At 45.1% G+C, this 17,247-nt stretch overlaps 1 protein-coding gene across 1 annotated transcript in view; it reads right to left on the bottom strand.

The window, feature by feature from the left end:
- Tmed10 (transmembrane p24 trafficking protein 10) overlaps positions 1-17,247 on the bottom strand; it is a 40,788-nt gene that overhangs the window by 8,935 nt on the left and 14,606 nt on the right. The window contains exons 2-3 of the mRNA XM_036206044.1: positions 10,520-10,631; positions 6,380-6,453 (exon numbers count right to left, since the gene is read on the bottom strand). Of these exons, the coding sequence (XP_036061937.1) occupies positions 6,380-6,453; positions 10,520-10,631 (186 nt within the window). The remainder of the gene's footprint in view (positions 1-6,379; positions 6,454-10,519; positions 10,632-17,247) is intronic.

Genomic DNA, 17,247 nt, shown 5'->3' on the forward strand with positions numbered 1-17,247 from the left:
ACATCAGGACTTTATAAACCAGTCAGTACAAATCTAAAGAGACATCTCAAGGCTGAGATGTGCTTGACAGGCGGAGTGCTTGACTAGCATGCGTGAAGCCTTGGGTTCGATCCCCAGCACTGCAAGTCAAATTAATACTTGTTTGAAAGCAAAACTCACCACCACCCGCAACTGCTGTTCTGCTCATCTAAATGTCTGGTTTAATGCTTCAGGCTTCCCGAAGAACACCAGGTTGTATGTTTCATGAACACAGACTCATACTCTAGCTACTTTTTTCTCCTAAGGCTGAAAATAAGGTATTTTACCCAGAGCTTGATAAAGGCAGGCCATGACAACGTGTAACACAAATCTTCCACTAGGGGGTGCCACTTTCCCGATATGTTGCATGTAGCCATTAACTAACTAATCAAAGACTGTTAGAGGAACAAGGCATTCATTTTATGAGTCCCTCATTTTACAGAGGAGGAAACTAAACATTCCATAGTCAGTACTTTTGGTGCAGACTACAATTAGCATCATCATGGTCTCTTGACTTTTCACCCAGCTTGGGCATCAAAACTGCAAAGCTCGGCCCTAAAATCCAAGAATACTGTATGAATCCTGTAGTTCAGAAGCATACACTCTCATGCTACCCAATCCTAGTTATCTGCAAGTGTTAATTATGAGGACTCCTTCAGTCACTCCTGTCCATGACAACTTCTTTCCCCTAACACTAAAGCTATGGTTGGCACAATTAACTCTCATACATGACACATCCACACATTGTTGTTTTGACTTGTATGTCAAGCCTGAACTCAAGGAAATTACCTCACACACAGCAATGGCCTCAAAGGAGCCAGCTTTCTCAAGTACTGTGCCCCTTAAGCAAGTGCTCTGTGTGTGAAGATCACTCTGAATCTTTTTTCCATAAAGCCCACTTACCCAGAAAAAACCTTTCATCCCACAATATCTACTACTTTACCATAACATGACTAGTCTATATGGCTTAGAAAAAAATAAAGCCATGTGGCCTTTCCCGTTTATGACCTTCAGAGCATCAATAAATTAAGCTCTTCCTGAACTGCATCCATGTCCGCCACTCTGATGAAGACATGATGAGTCCAAAGAGTTCAAAGACTTGTGCATCTACAATGGCACTGAGAAACACCATTATCACTGAAGCAAAACTAAGCAGAACAAATAAGCTGAACCACTTCAAGACCCATGTAAAAAGTTTCTTGTTACAAACCAAATTCAGTCAACTTAATTTGCTACCTTCATGCCCCACCTCACAAAAACAAAACAAACAAACAAAACCCATATCAGCTCCCCTATGTTCCAAAGGCAAAGCAATAAATGTGGGGGCTAACAAAAAGTAAAGGTAAAGACCAAGATCCAAGCACCAACCTCCTGGCACCAGGGGAGGCCCATACTCCTGTTCACAGCAGCTCACAAGGCCAGAGGCTGTCAAAGTCAAGTTCAACTGCAGGCAGGAAAATGTGAAAGCTCTCATTTATTTCTGTTCTGATCAGCTGACAGTCTCCAGGATGGGTAGGGAAAGGAGGTAAGACTCGCACACCAACCAATCACATTTCAGGGGCCTTCCTCATGCCTGTCGTTTAACTGTGGAACTGGGGTATGGAAGCAGAATTCCTCTTTCCTGGCAGCATTCAGAGAACCAGAACCCTTGGGAAGTCTCAGCTCTGTTTCGGAGCGTCTCCTGATAGACTGGCAAGTGACTACGAGACTCTAGCTGAAACAGGACTTCCTCGTGTTGAAATCGTGGACACCTACAGTAAGAACGGTCACACACAGCTCAGGAGTTAGCAGGTTATTACCACGGCTCCTTCTTCATGAAAATCTGCCTTCGGCACCAGATGAATAAAAAGGAGGGCAAGGACATGACTGCTCCTAGGTATGAGGGGGAGAAAGTTTACTACAGATCTGTGGAAAAGCATAGCCAGAGGCAGAGACATCTGGGAAAGTCCAGAGGTGGACATGACCAGGCTGAGCTGGGCCCTGGGGGGTGGGGGAAGGTGCAGTAGCCAGGATGCACAGGGTATACAAACGGACCAGTTACCCAAAATGATTGGATTATATAGAGAAGAGCAGCTGGGGGAAGGGCAGTCCAGCCCCTGGGCTGGAGAATTCAGGGTGGAGAGCAGGGTATGCCAGCCAGGAGGACCCTAGAACAGGTAAGGACTGAGAAATTGGGGAGAACCTGGTCTGCTCTGATATGTTAAATAGGCACCCCAGCCATGTGTTCCAGGTTTGAAACCTGATAGTCTCCCCAGTTACACAACCAGGGAGTCTATCCCTGCAAACAGCTACTCCAGTTCACAGAGCACAAGCTGCTTAAAAATTAGAAAACAAAAAGGCTAGATTCACATACTGAATCTAAGAGATGTTACCATCTAAGTGGCGGGGCAAGACAGTTGCAGAAGTCCTTAAACACAAGGGACTAAATGTAGCAGGAATACTTAATGGTACTTATTAATAAAATCAAACCTGAGGCCAGTTATTGGAGTGAATGCTGGAAGATCAGAGACACAGAACAAGCCACAGCTTCCTCACCTCACCAGTTCCTCAACTGGTCTTGTTTCCTCAGACTGCAAGCTTCTGAGTCCTCATCCAAATGAATCTCAGCTCAACTGTGCTGCTCCAAAGCCTAAAAGCTTAACCAACCAAATGCTAAACCAGCCAAATGCCTCTACTTTCTGGTCCTCACGCCTTATATAATCTTTCTACTTTCTGCGGTCACTCCCTGGGATTAAAGGCTGGATTTCTGGGATTAAAGGCGTGAGCTACCACTGCCTATCCTTATGTTTAATATTGTGGCCGTCCTGTTCTCTGACTCCAGATAAGTTTATTAGCCTGCACAATATTTTTGGGAACACAATATCACCACCAAACATCTGTTTCTGTGTACAAAGCACTCCTCCTTTTGTGAATTCAAAATGCAAGATTTTAGGCTTGTTTACAAGTATTCTGTCTTTCAAACACTACATTTGTATTAAGGCTATCTAGGAATTTTACTAATTAAGTCCCTCATAACATTTCAAATAGGTTAATGTGCTACTCTGTCCCACTATTAGGACACTGATTAAGCTGGCTGTGGTGATACAGGTCTGCATTCCTAGTATTGAAGAGGCTGAGATTAAAGGGATTGACAGTTTGAGCTCAGCCTGGGGCTGCATAGTGAGTTCCAGGCCAGCCTGGGCTACGTGGTGAGGCGCTGGTGCTCGCTCTCACTCTCTTTTGGTTTTTCGAGACAGGGTTTCTCTGTAGCTTTGGAGGCTGTCCTGGAACTCGCTTTGTAGACCAGGCTAGCCTCGAACTCACAGAGATCCACCTGCCTCTGCCTCCCGAGTGCTGGGATTAAAGGCGCAAGCCACCACCGCCCGGTGAGGCTCTGTCTCAAACAGTAAGGCATTACTGAATTTTACAGGATAATACAGGATTTTGGAACTGAGTCCACATTCTTGAGATGCTGGATGTGAAGAAAAGGAAATATGCAGCCTTCCTGATGCCAAATGGCCTAAATCCTTTTGGGATAAAGGGTCTCCATTATCTCCAGGGCTTACAATTAAATGTCTCAAAACCTCTAAATATGCTCAGTGCTTTCCAGCAATTAACTAGGAAACAAAATGCTTCTGTTATCTTTATCTCATTACAGGTATTATTAGCCCAAGACAAGTCACAGCTATTGTAAGCAAGGTCCAAGTCTAGAAGCCTAGCCACAGACTCAAAAGGACTGACTGTGGCCTGTCACAGCTACTCTGCCTCTGCCTCAATCTACTCTGCTGTTGGGAGCTGGGAGGGGGAAGTCATTAAAGACAGTGGTGGGCAAGATTTTGTGGTTAGGAAGCAGAACCTTAGAGCTATGTGGTAATCATGTGCGTAAAAAGCTTAGGACATGCCAGACATCCAAAGCAGGAAGCAGGCAAAGGAAGCGATGTAGTTCCTTTCCGCTAGGGATTCCCCTCTTATATTAAGCAGAGGGTCAAAAATAAATAAATACATAAAACTCCTTTTCCAGTGTTAGTAACATTTAAAGATACTGGAAATGTCAGGAATTATAGGCATAATTCCTGTAGTATGATAGTAGCAACCATACCATTCTTTTTATAAAGGCACAGTAATGCTAGCTGTTTTGGGGGCAATATGATATGTCTCCAGTTTAATGGGGCTTTTGGTGCCCTGTTATTGAATACATATGCGTCTTAAGAATAAGACAAAGTTACAACAGGTTATAGAGTAGGAAGTGGTGAAAGTCTGTTTCAGAGGATGAGCTATGGGTGGAAACAGCAGCAGGAAGGATGCACTGGAAACACTGTACTTACTCTTGTGATTCAAAAGAGCTGTAATTTCAACCCCTGCAAGGCTCAGGGAACATCGTGGAAGAGGGGGCAGAAAGAATGTAAGCTCTGGGGACAGGAAAGGGAGGAGTGCTGCCAAATGCTGGCTTCTACACATGACGTGGCCCTTACGCACGTGAAGAGCTCACAGAGCTGAACAAGATCTGAATAAGATCCAGCCTGGGGCTCAAGAGCCCTCAACCTAGCTGAGGAGCTGTGGGCTGTTACTGGCTGCTAGGAGAGAGTCACTGTCTTTGGGAGTGTTGCCACTGTCAGGCTGCCCATGCCCCACACCCATGTGCATTTGGACAACACTGACTAGACTCAGTGGAACTTTGTCTCGAAAAACCAAAACAACAACAACAACAAAGACATGAAGAACGAAGAAATTTGGGAGGCAGGGAGGCTGGAGAGATGGCTCAGCGGTTAAGAGTATTGACTGCTCTTCCAGAGGACTTGGGTTCAATTCCCAGCACCCACATGGCAGCTCACAACTGTCTATAACTCCAGTTCCAGGGGACCCAACACCCTCACACAGACATACATGCAGGCAAAACACCAGTGCACATAGAAACAGGGAAAAACAAACAAAACAAAACAAAACAAAAGACATGTAAGGATGGATATGGCCCAAATACATCATGTACATATATGAATTTCCCAAAGAATAAAAAATATTATGCAAAAATAGCCACAGTTTGGTGGTGGTGCATGCCTTTAATCCTAGTACTCAGAAAGCAGAGGCAGGTAGATCTCTGAGTTTGAGGCTAGCCTGGTCTACAGAGTAAATTCCAGGACAGGCAGGGCTACACAGAGAAGCCCTGTCTCAAAAACAAAACAAAATGCCACAATTTTCTTACTGTTTAATATCTCACAATAGCAGTTTAAATGTGTTATTTTCTTTCAGAATCTTGAAGACTTAAGATTTCACTTTTAAACTCATCAAATAAAGAGGCTCTCCTACTTTCTTTTAATTAAACAAGCCTGGAGATACAAGCAATTTAGTCTCTACTGGGAACTGTCTTCTGTTCATTACTGTAGTATCACTTGCTTGCTCTATCTACTGCTTCTAGAAACCCTGGTTTCACTCAATTGAACACATGAACAGAAGCAAGAGGAAAACTCCATGGACTTACCATCATTATGCTACCACTTCCTGATGCATAAATGGCCAATCACTTCCTATCTGCTTCCATTTTAGGACAATTTCCTTCCAAAGTTTTGCCAGAGCAATATCTGTTGATCATTCCTAAAAATTCTTTGAAATCACTTTAAGCAACTTTTCTTTAGGATACCTAAAAACATCCATTTCTATTGTTCTATTCTATTTCCTGCCAGAACAAAATCTGTCTTTCTTTTGAGACAGGGTCTTGCTATATAACCCAGCTGATCTAGAACTTGCCAGGTAGCCAAGGCTGGCCTCGAACTGTGGTGATCCTCATACTACTGCCTCCCAAGTGCTAGGACCACAGGTGTGCACCACCAGGGCCTCCTTCAGATCTCTACTCATCACCAGAGCCTTTTGTCCTTTGCAGCTTTTTGTTCACCTTGCCTTCTTCCTTGAGTCTGGGATGACTTTAACTGGAAGTTATTTTTTGACTGAGTACTGGCTCTCAAAACCAGCACAGCTACTGGGGACTAAACAGCACTGAATCTGTGCCCCAAGATCGATACCTACCTACGGTGTGTATGGGGGGAAAGGAATTTAAGATTTTTTTAAATTTTTGATTGAATTCTAGTTTTAAAAAATTGTTTGTGCGTCTTCTGCCTCTAGAATGCTAATGGCATGACTGAGCTCTTTACCATACCAACACACAGCTGCACAGCCAGCTGGTTCAGTCCACTGGCTATAATCACAGCCAGATTCCTGTTCAAGTCTGTTACTACAACCTTTTCTGTCACTGGGACAGTAGCTGGTTGTCACATGACTGCTGAGAAAACCACAGCTTCTGGGCAAAGTGTAGCCCACTGGCCTGATTAGGTCACACAAACCTCGCAGGCCCAAGTCTACTCCCTCTTCTGTCTGCCAGAGCAGTACATACCTCTTCATAATTTTTCGCCTCTACTCCATGCTTCATGTCTAGAATCACGAGTTGGTCAGGTATCCGCCCTGTTCCTGAGAAAGAAATCAAAGGACTCATTGTGCAGAATACTTAAAATTCCGGGAAATCACCCAGCCACCCTCTCTCTCCCTAAGCCCATCTTCTCAATAGAAGGAAACAGTCAGAGCCGCTCCGGCCACTCTGCAGCAGCAAAGTCCTGGCCTGGACTTCAGTCTCCACCACGGCAGACAAAGGTCTGTGCAGGGTGCCGGGGACAAGCAGAGCGTGCTGCTGGCTTGAGCAGGACACCGGGGACTGCAACTGGTGAGGAGGGCAGATTAGAAGAAAGAAAACAGCCTTCCTGGACTAATCCTCAGGTCACAGCAGCATGAACCCGAGTGGCATGCGGGTCAACAAGGAGTGGGCACCATTTCTACATCAGAAACAACTCTGTCACATTCTGAGACAGTCAGGATCTCTTAGGATTACAGGGTATGCTAAGTTTAGATTACTCAAAACAAACCACAGCGTTGACAATGAAGGTCTTACCTAATACTTCTCTCTTTGATTCCAACATTTTGACCAAAGTAGGGCCTATTTTAATAGGTGAATAAAAAGTTTTAGGGATATCCCCATTAAGCCTTTGAGAGTTAGAAAAGCTCAAAAAAGAAAAAGGAAAAAAAAAAAAAAAAGCCAAACTTACAGTCTGAGTATAACCCTCGGGATGTTTCTTAGAAGGAAAAGGCCATGTGGGAGAACAGACCCAAGCAATGCGGCAATTGCAGGAGAAAATTCATCTGATTTAGCCGATCTTAAGACACTAAGCAGAAGGGGAAAGATGCCAAAACCCCAGAAAATAGTCCACAAATTCCTGGATTTTTCCTATTTATAGAATTAAAAACTGCCCGCATGAAGCCAGGAGTGGTGGCGCACGCCTGTAATCCCAGCACTCAGGAGGAAGAGGCAGGCGGATCTCTGTGAGTTCGAGGCCAGCTTGGTCTACAGAGCAAGATCTAAGATAGCCAGGGCTACACAGAGAAACCCTGTCTCAAAAAACCAAAAACAACAAAAGAAAAACTGTTGTCTGCATGAAATTAGAAGCCTTAGGCACATCTAATGCCATTTAAGCAATGGGTTTCTTGATGTCATTAGCCACAGAGAATGTTCCTATATTCTTTGCTGCCTGAGAGACAGACATTTTCTGAAAACTGGCTGAAGTCAACTCAAATGGTACTGATGAATGCTCACTAGGAGCTAGAACTGCACTAGTGAGACTTTCCAAAGGTATAAGCTCTGCTTTCAACTGGTCTGATGATAATGGAGGACAGACAGACTCACATAAATTTTAAAAAGTGAAGCTATTTACACACACACACACACACACACACACACACACACACACACACACTCCATATCTGAAGCTGTGCCCAGGCTTTCCCTTTGTCTAGAATGCTTTGCTCCAGGCTCACCCTCAGATGCTTGCTAGTTGCTTAACAAGGTCAGCCTAGAGCTCACCTCTCCTCTCCTATTACCTTTAGTCCACAGCTAGGGTTATCTGAGCTAAGGATTTGGATTTACAGTGTTGTGCATTTTAACCACAGGGTGTGTGTGTGAGTGATGTGCAGATATCTGTAGAAGCCAGAAGAGGGTGTCAGATCCTCTGGAGCTGGAGTTACAAGTGGTCCTGAGCCACCCAATCTGGGTGCTAGGAACTAAACTAAGTTCCTCTGGCAGAGTGGCAAACACTTTCATCCACTAAGCTATTTCTCCAACACCCTCCCCTCTTTTAACACAGGTCTCATGTAGCCCAGGCTAGTCTAGCACTCACAACATAGTACTAAGTCTGACTGTGATTCTCCGGTCTTCAGTTCCCAAGTGCTGGGTTTACAGACACAAGCCAAACATGCACAGCTGAGTATGTTTACCAGACACTGAAAAACAACCTCAGGACAGAGAAGAAGGATCAGCCTGCAAGCAAAAGAAAGACTATGGAGGTGAGAGGAAGAGCAGAGGAAGAGATGCTGTGCAAACACAAGGCCTGAGTCTGGCCCCCAGAACCATGTCAACTCCAGACACGGTAGTGCATGTCTGCAATTCTAGTGCTCCTATGGCATGAGACAAGAGAACCCGTAGGAGCTCCCAGGTCACTAGCCTGCTATCCTCAGCAACAAACAAGGTGGATGGCGAGGACCAAGCCCTGAAGTGGGGAGTCCTCTGACCACACATGTGCTTTGGTATGCAAGAGCCTACACTCACACATACAAACACTCAGAGGCGTGCCCGAAGACACACACGTGCAAGCGTGCGCGCGCGCGCGCACACACACACACACACACACACACACACACACACACACACAAATTTTTTTAAGCATAAAAAAAAAAAAAAAAAGAAAGAAAAGAAAAAAGAAAAAGAAAAACCAAACCCAAAGCCCGCAAACTCAAAACAGACTAAGACAACCAGGGGTGTTTTCTGAATATTAAACCAAGCCTACAATCAAGGCAGCCAGAGTAGCCTCTTTGCCCGGGCAAATCCTATGTGTACTCATGAGAGTGACACTGAAATCTGTGGTACAAATTTGCTTTAGCTCCTCATTTAGAAGAGGCAGGCAAGAATGATGGGTCAGTAGTTAAGACTTGTTGCTCTTACACAGGACCTGCGTTTGGTTCCCAGCATCCACATGGTATTTCACAACCATCTTTAACTCAAAATTCCAGAAAATCCTATGACCTCTTCTGTGCACATACACATAAAACAAAGTCTATAAATAAACAAACCATCCTGAGAGGGGATGTCCTGGTTAGTGTTTTGTCAACTTCACACAATCTAGATTCGTTTGGGAAGAGAAACCTCAACTGAGAAACTGCCTTCATCAGATTGCCTTTAGGTAAGCCTGTAGAGCATTTTCTTCATTAATGACTGATGTGGGGGAGCATCCTAACATTGGAGGCCGCGGTGGCAGGAATGGTCGTACACACTTATCATGCCAGCACTCAGGAGGCTAAGGCAGAAGGCTCACTGGGAGTTCAAGACCAGCCTGAGCCACATAGTGAAGTAAACTTAAATAGTTCTCAGGCTTGCTTGTCTAAGTGATCAGATCCGCTCCTTCTGGGTATAGGAATACATTTCTGTGACAGTATCACCCAGCAAATGCAAGCCCCATGTGCAATCTCCACCATGGCAAAAAAACAAACTACACAACCCCACCTTTTCACTCCTATCTCTTTCATTTAAAAAAAAATATTTTTAAAGATATTCTCACACTGTAGCCCAGGATAGCCTCAATTTCATAGTAATCCTGTGGCCTCAGTGTCCCGAGTGCTGGGATTGTAGGTGCAAGTTTCTATACCTGCTTCTTGAGTATTCTCTGTCTCTCAAAGTCTCCCATTTCTGTGTGTCACAGCACATAGCATTAGCATTTTTCCATCCCAATTAAAACCACAAAAACATAGGCCTCTGGCTGATCTGAGGATAAACTATAATTTCTTGTTAGAATAGTTATCTTATTTCCTTGGCTAATTTGAAGGCCTTAAAGGATCTTTAAAGTGAAGAAAGAAAGAGAGAGGAAGGAAGGAAGGAAGGAAGGAAGGAAGGAAGGAAGGAAGGAAGGAAGGAAGGGGAGAAAGAAAGACCTTTCTAGTTATTCGGCTTTCTGCATTTGCCTGGCAAATAGATAATCGACTTTTTCTTCTTCCAGATTTTAGGACAGAAGATTTAGGCTCAAAGCAAAACTAAGTGGAAACTATTTGAGTCCCCTCCAGCTCCAGAGGACTTTACCATTACACAGGCCAGCCTCTCCATTACCAACTTCTGCTATGGGAGTGATCTGTAGATGAGAACCTGCACTGATGATACATTATCATCCACAGCACATGAGGAGATGGACTACATGTCCCAACACACACATCATACAGTACCAGACAGGAGGCTCCACTGCCCTACAAATCCTCTGTGCTATACTTCCTCAACTTTCATTCCACCCAGACACTCTTGAAAACGACGCCTCAAAAGCTACAAGGCACTGGGTCTCCGTGTCAGAACGAACAAGAGGCGAATGAAGCTGGGTCAAGTGCTGACTCTGGCAGGCAGCTCTGCAGAGCTGGTGGAGGCCCGATGCAGGGAAACACTGTCATTACTTACCCTTGCTCTCAAAACACACTTCAAACATGTCATAATCTTCCGTGGTAAAGGCAAACTTCCCCTTAGTTGCATCCTCTTTGGCATATAGAATATGGCCAGCAGAATCTGTGATCTGAAGAAGAAAACAGAGTCACTTAGTAAAGAACTCCGAGAAGAGCAATTATAGAAGCTGGGGAGACAGATAACATAACAAAGACAGCCAGGGGCTGGGGTGCTGCTCAGCTGAAGAGGACACACATAAAGACAGCCCTGGGCTTATTCCCCAGCACCATACAAAAACTGAGCGGGAGCAGGGCGGCGGTGGTGCACGCCTTTAATCCCAGCACTCAGGAGTCAGAGCTAGGCGGATCTCTGTGAGTTCGAGGCCAGCCTGGGCTACAGAGTGAGTTCCAGGAAAGGCACAAAGCTACACAGAGCAACCCTGTCTCGAAAAACAAACAAACAAACAAACAAACAAACAACCCCAAAGAGAAAAAAAAAACCAAAAACTGAGTGTGGCAGCACATACCAGCAATCCTAATACTGAACAAGGGAAGGAAAGTCAGAAATTCAAGGTCATCTTCAACTACATAGAGACTTCAAGATCAGTCAAGTTTATGAGATCTTGTCTATGAAAACCAAACAAAATAAAAAGATCATGGGGAGCTGGAAAGATGGCATGTACTGCTCTTTCTGCACCTATGTCCAGTGGCTAACAGCCACCTGTAACTTCAGTCCAGGGCATCTGCTCCCTCCAGCCTTCTGGGGTCCCTGCACTCATGTGCACATACCCACACACATACACATAACTAAAATTAATAAAGCTCTTTAAAAGACACAAGGACTGGACTAAAAGATAAAACACCCCAGACAACAGTAAAAGTTTGTCCATTCAAATAGGTTAATCAATCTCTCAATCAACCAATCAATCTCAATCTCTCTCTCTCTCTCTCTCTCTCTCTCTCTCTCTCTCTCTCACTCACACACACACACACACACACACACACACACACACACACACAAAATGAATCTTAGACCCAGAAGATAAGCCTAACTTTCTCTTAAAAAAGACGCCTTTGCTGGGCAGCAGTGGCTCACACCTTTAATCCCAGCACTCGGGAGGCAGAGGCAGGTGGATCTCTGTAAATTCAAGGCCAGCCTGGTCTATAGAGCGAGATCCAGGACAGGCTCCAAAACTATACAAAGAAACCCTGTCTCAAAAACAAAACAAAAGACGCCTCTATCACTCACAAATGATGATTTGTTTATTAGAGGGTCATAGCGGTCCTCCCCATTTTTAGACCATAACCAACAAGAACAGATAAAGGGCACACCTTGGTAAGGGACCACATGCAAAGCAAGGGATGGCGCAGTGATTTAAGGGATATGATCCTAGGCTAACAGCACATATTCACTCACCACTTACAAGAGGAAGCTCCTCTGCAGTGTGAAACACGAAAAGTAGTGGCTTCCTTACATTAATTTGATGTGCTAATGTCATTTGTTAAAACAGAATTCTTTGATAGACGGAAAAAAATGTTAAGATTAAGATAAAGTCTCCCCACATAACCCTGGAACTCACTATATAAATGAGGCTGGCCTTGAACTCACAAAGATCTGCCAGTCTCTGCATTCTGAAATTAAAGTCATGTACTGCCATGGCCAGCCTAGAAGTGAAATTTTAAAAGTAAAACTGAGTAGCACACATTTTTGTTTTTGTTTTTTGTTTTAAGACAGGGTTCATGTAGCGTAGGTTGTCCCTGAATCTGACATGTAGCAGACAATCACTTTCAATTCTCTATCCTTCTGCCTCTTCACTCCAGCAAGCACTGACACTAGAGGCATTTAGTCAGGCACACAGCCTATTTATGCACATATAAATACAAGCACTCATGCCATTTACTTAACTGGCTATATAGATCAGGGAGGTCTTGAACTCACAGAGATCCACCTGCCTCTGTCTCCAGAGAATGGGGATTAAAGGTGTGTGCTATAATAACACCTGGCCCAACACATTCTTCATATTTGTAAAATGGTTAAATTAAAACACCTTAATTATTAAGCTGGATGTGGTGACGTATGCCCAAAATCCCAGCAATGGGAGAGGCAGGCAGATCTCTGTGAGTTCAAGATCAACCTGGTCTACATAGTGAGTTCTAGGTCAGTCAGGGCTGTAGAGAGACCCTGTCTCAAAAACAAAGAAAGAAAAAGATAATTATTTATTTTTTAATGTGATAGGTGCTTTGCCTACATGTATATCTTGTAACATGTGCATGCCTGGTGCCTAAAGAAGCCAGAAGACAGTGTCAGATCCCCTGGAACTAGAGTTACAGACATATGTGAACTGTGAATTTGGTGCTGGGAATGGAACACAGGTGGTCTGGAAGAGCAGCAAGGCTCTTAACTGCTGAGATGACTCTCTAGCCCCAACCACCTTATTTCCTAAGCAGAAAAGCATAGTAAATGCAGATCCAGGTACACGTCCACCTGTCCAGCAGCCACCAGAGCTCTCTTCTGAAGAGTGTCAGGTCTTCTCAGGCCTTTCCCACAGCAGCCCTGGCAGCTCCTAGGGACTGAGACCTTCCGGATGCTCTGCTCCAATGTGCGACTGCTGAAGCTCCAAAAGGGCGCCAAGACAGCAAGGAATGTGTGCAAAGACTGAAATGCCTATATAAATATTTGCAAATAAACACACACACACACAAATGCTATTTTCTTCAGCTCCACCATACATGGAGGGAGAAGCACTTTTTGTTTTGTTGTTTTTTTTCAGACAGTATCTCCCTATTACATGGTCTTGGCCATCCTGGAACTCACTATGTGGACCAGGCTGGCCTCAAACTCACAGGCATGTACCACTGGCTAAGTAGAAGTACATTTTAAGTTAATTCTGAATGGTAGGACTTCCTCTACCTACCTACCTACCTACACACACACACACACACACACACACACACACACACACACACACACTCTCTCTCTCTCTCTCTCTGTTTTTGGTTACATCTACTTATTTATTTTGATAAGGGCAGGGGCCATACCCCTCATGTGGAAGTAAGACAACTTAAGAAAGTTGCCTGTCTCCTACCATGGGGATTCTGGGAATTGAAATCAAATCAGCCTTTTTTACTCACCCTTCTATTTCCTTAATTTTCTACAAAGGCATATGTTACTTAGCATTTTTTAAAAAGCTATTTCATTTTGGGAGAATAATAATTAATTAAAGGTAACTTATTAGACAAATTTTAAAGGATGTGTTAATAAAACTCCCAAATTCTCTAATAGCACTAGTTAATATTAGTTCAGTGTTTATGCCATTCACATCATCCATTAACTTGTGAAACATTGAAGATACTGAGATCTGTGGTCACTGGGTAAGTGAAAGAAAGGTTAAGAAAGTTTCACTTATTTATTTTATTTACTTTTTGCCATTTTAGTGTTGTTTTACATTTCCTTGATGATTAATGATGATGGACACCTTTTTGTGTATCTGTTGGCTCTTGGTATGAAGTGATGGAATAATCTAATTAACTTGGTTTATCAAAGCATCAACATTGTACATACAACTTCTAGTTACCAATTTTACCAAAAATGAAGCTGCAAACAAGACATGGAAAGAGGAAAGATAGAAGAATGCAGTGCAAAGAACCTGTGCTACAGGTGCACAGGACCACAGAAGAATGCAGTGCAAAGGACCCGTGCTAGAGGTGCACAGGACCACAGAAGAATGCAGTGCAAAGGACCCATGGTACAGGTGCACAGGACCACAGAAGAATGCAGTGCAAAGGACCCATGCTAGAAGTGCACAGGACCACAGAAGAATGCAGTGCAAAGAACCCATGCTAAAGGTGCACAGGACCACAGAAGAATGCAGTGCAAAGGACCCGTGCTACAGGTGCACAGGACCACAGAAAAATGCAGTGCAAAGAACCCATGCTAGAGGTGCACAGGACCACAGAAGAATGCAGTGCAAAGAACCCATGCTAGAGGTGCACAGGACCACAGAAGAATGCAGTGCAAAGGACCCGTGCTACAGGTGCACAGGACCACAGAAGAATGCAGTGCAAAGAACCCGTGCTACAGGTACACAGGACCACAGAAGAATGCAGTGCAAAGAACCCATGCTAGAGGTGCACAGGACCACAGAAGAATGCAGTGCAAAGGACCCGTGCTACAGGTGCACAGGACCACAGAAGAATGCAGTGCAAAGGACCCGTGCTACAGGTGCACAGAACCACAGAAGAATGCAGTGCAAAGGACCCGTGCTAGAGGTGCACAGGACCACAGAAGAATGCAGTGCAAAGAACCTGTGCTACAGGTACACAGGACCACAGAAGAATGCAATGCAAAGGACCCATGGTACAGGTGCACAGGACCACAGAAGAATGCAGTGCAAAGAACCCATGCTACAGGTACACAGGACCACAGAAGAATGCAGTGCAAAGGACCCATGGTACAGGTGCACAGGACCACAGAAGAATGCAGTGCAAAGAACCCGTGCTACAGGTGCACTGGATTCCGGAAGAATGCAGTGCAAAGAACCCGTGCTACAGGTGCACAGGACCACAGAAGAATGCAGTGCAAAGGACCCGTGCTACAGGTGCACTGGATTCCGGAATAATGCAGTGCAAAGAACCCGTGCTACGGGTGCACAGGACCACAGAAGAATGCAGTGCAAAGGACCCATGGTACAGGTGCACAGGACCACAGAAGAATGCAGTGCAAAGAACCCGTGCTACAGGTGCACAGGACCACAGAAGAATGCAGTGCAAAGAACCCGTGCTACAGGTGCACAGAACCACAGAAGAATGCAGTGCAAAGAACCCGTGCTAGAGGTGCACAGGACCACAGAAGAATGCAGTGCAAAGAACCCGTGCTACAGGTGCACTGGATTCCGGAAGAATGCAGTGCAAAGAACCCGTGCTACAGGTGCACAGGACCACAGAAGAATGCAGTGCAAAGAACCCGTGCTACAGGTGCACTGGATTCCGGAAGAATGCAGTGCAAAGAACCCGTGCTACAGGTGCACAGGACCACAGAAGAATGCAGTGCAAAGAACCTGTGCTAGAGGTGCACAGGACCACAGAAGAATGCAGTGCAAAGAACCCGTGCTACAGGTGCACAGAACCACAGAAGAATGCAGTGCAAAGAACCTGTGCTACAGGTACACAGGACCACAGAAGAATGCAGTGCAAAGAACCCGTGCTACAGGTGCACAGGACCACAGAAGAATGCAGTGCAAAGAACCCGTGCTACAGGTGCACAGGACCACAGAAGAATGCAGTGCAAAGAACCCGTGCTACAGGTGCACAGGACCACAGAAGAATGCAGTGCAAAGAACCCGTGCTACAGGTGCACAGGACCACAGAAGAATGCAGTGCAAAGAACCCGTGCTACAGGTGCACTGGATTCCGGAAGAATGCAGTGCAAAGAACCCGTGCTACGGGTGCACAGGACCACAGAAGAATGCAGTGCAAAGGACCCGTGCTAGAGGTGCACAGGACCACAGAAGAATGCAGTGCAAAGAACCTGTGCTACAGGTGCACAGGACCACAGAAGAATGCAGTGCAAAGAACCTGTGCTACAGGTACACAGGACCACAGAAGAATGCAATGCAAAGGACCCATGGTACAGGTGCACAGGACCACAGAAGAATGCAGTGCAAAGGACCCATGGTACAGGTGCACAGGACCACAGAAGAATGCAGTGCAAAGGACCCATGGTACAGGTGCACAGGACCACAGAATAATGCAGTGCAAAGAACCCGTGCTACAGGTGCACTGGATTCCGGAAGAATGCAGTGCAAAGAACCCGTGCTACAGGTGCACAGGACCACAGAAGAATGCAGTGCAAAGAACCTGTGCTAGAGGTGCACAGGACCACAGAAGAATGCAGTGCAAAGAACCCGTGCTACAAGTGCACAGGACTCCAGAAGAGTGCAGTGCACAGGACTCTGGAAGAATGCAGTGCAAAGGACCCGTGGTACAGGTGCACAGGACTCCGGAGCACCATGGTGGATTTGGGGGAATAAGCTGAAACTTCTGGAAGAACATCAACCAAGGGGAGAAGACAAGAATAGAGAGCTTGCAGCAGCTGACAGTCCTCTCAGATGTACCCAGCACTGCTGTCTGCATTCACACCTCAGAGACCAGCGGGCAGCCACAGGGTCGTTATGACCTCAGCAAAGGAACATTTGGCCCTGAAGATTCGTTTAAGCCTCTCTTCATGGTATACTTCTGGGTAATCAATTAAGGAAAAAAAGTAAGCAAACAAACGGCTTGATAACCCTGACTATATACATACTGTAAGGCAAAAAGGTCTGGAAACGAATCAAATCCCAAACTAATGTAGGCAGCGTGGTGCCACACTTCCTTCTTCAGAATCAGTTCCCCTTAAACATTCACCTCCAGCCTCCCGTGAGCACACTGACAACTCTTAAGGATGGTTCAAAAAGGCAGACTGAAGTCAGTGGTCAAGAGCACTTGTTTTTGCAGAGGACCTGGGACTGATTCCTAGCATCCAAATGTGACCTCCCAACCATCCATAACTCCAGTTCGAGGATATGACACACTCCTCTGACCTCCTCAGTTACCAGGCACACATGTGATATACATACATACAAGCAGGCAAAATATTCATACATATAAAATAAATATGAAAAATGAAAAAGGTGGACTGTAGGAACAAAGCCAGTTTGGTTAAAGTCCTATGAACAGTGTCTCAGACAACACAGAACTCTTCTAGAGAGA

The sequence above is a fragment of the Onychomys torridus genome, chromosome 14 (assembly GCF_903995425.1).
Source record: "Onychomys torridus chromosome 14, mOncTor1.1, whole genome shotgun sequence".
Lineage (NCBI taxonomy): Eukaryota > Metazoa > Chordata > Mammalia > Rodentia > Cricetidae > Onychomys > Onychomys torridus.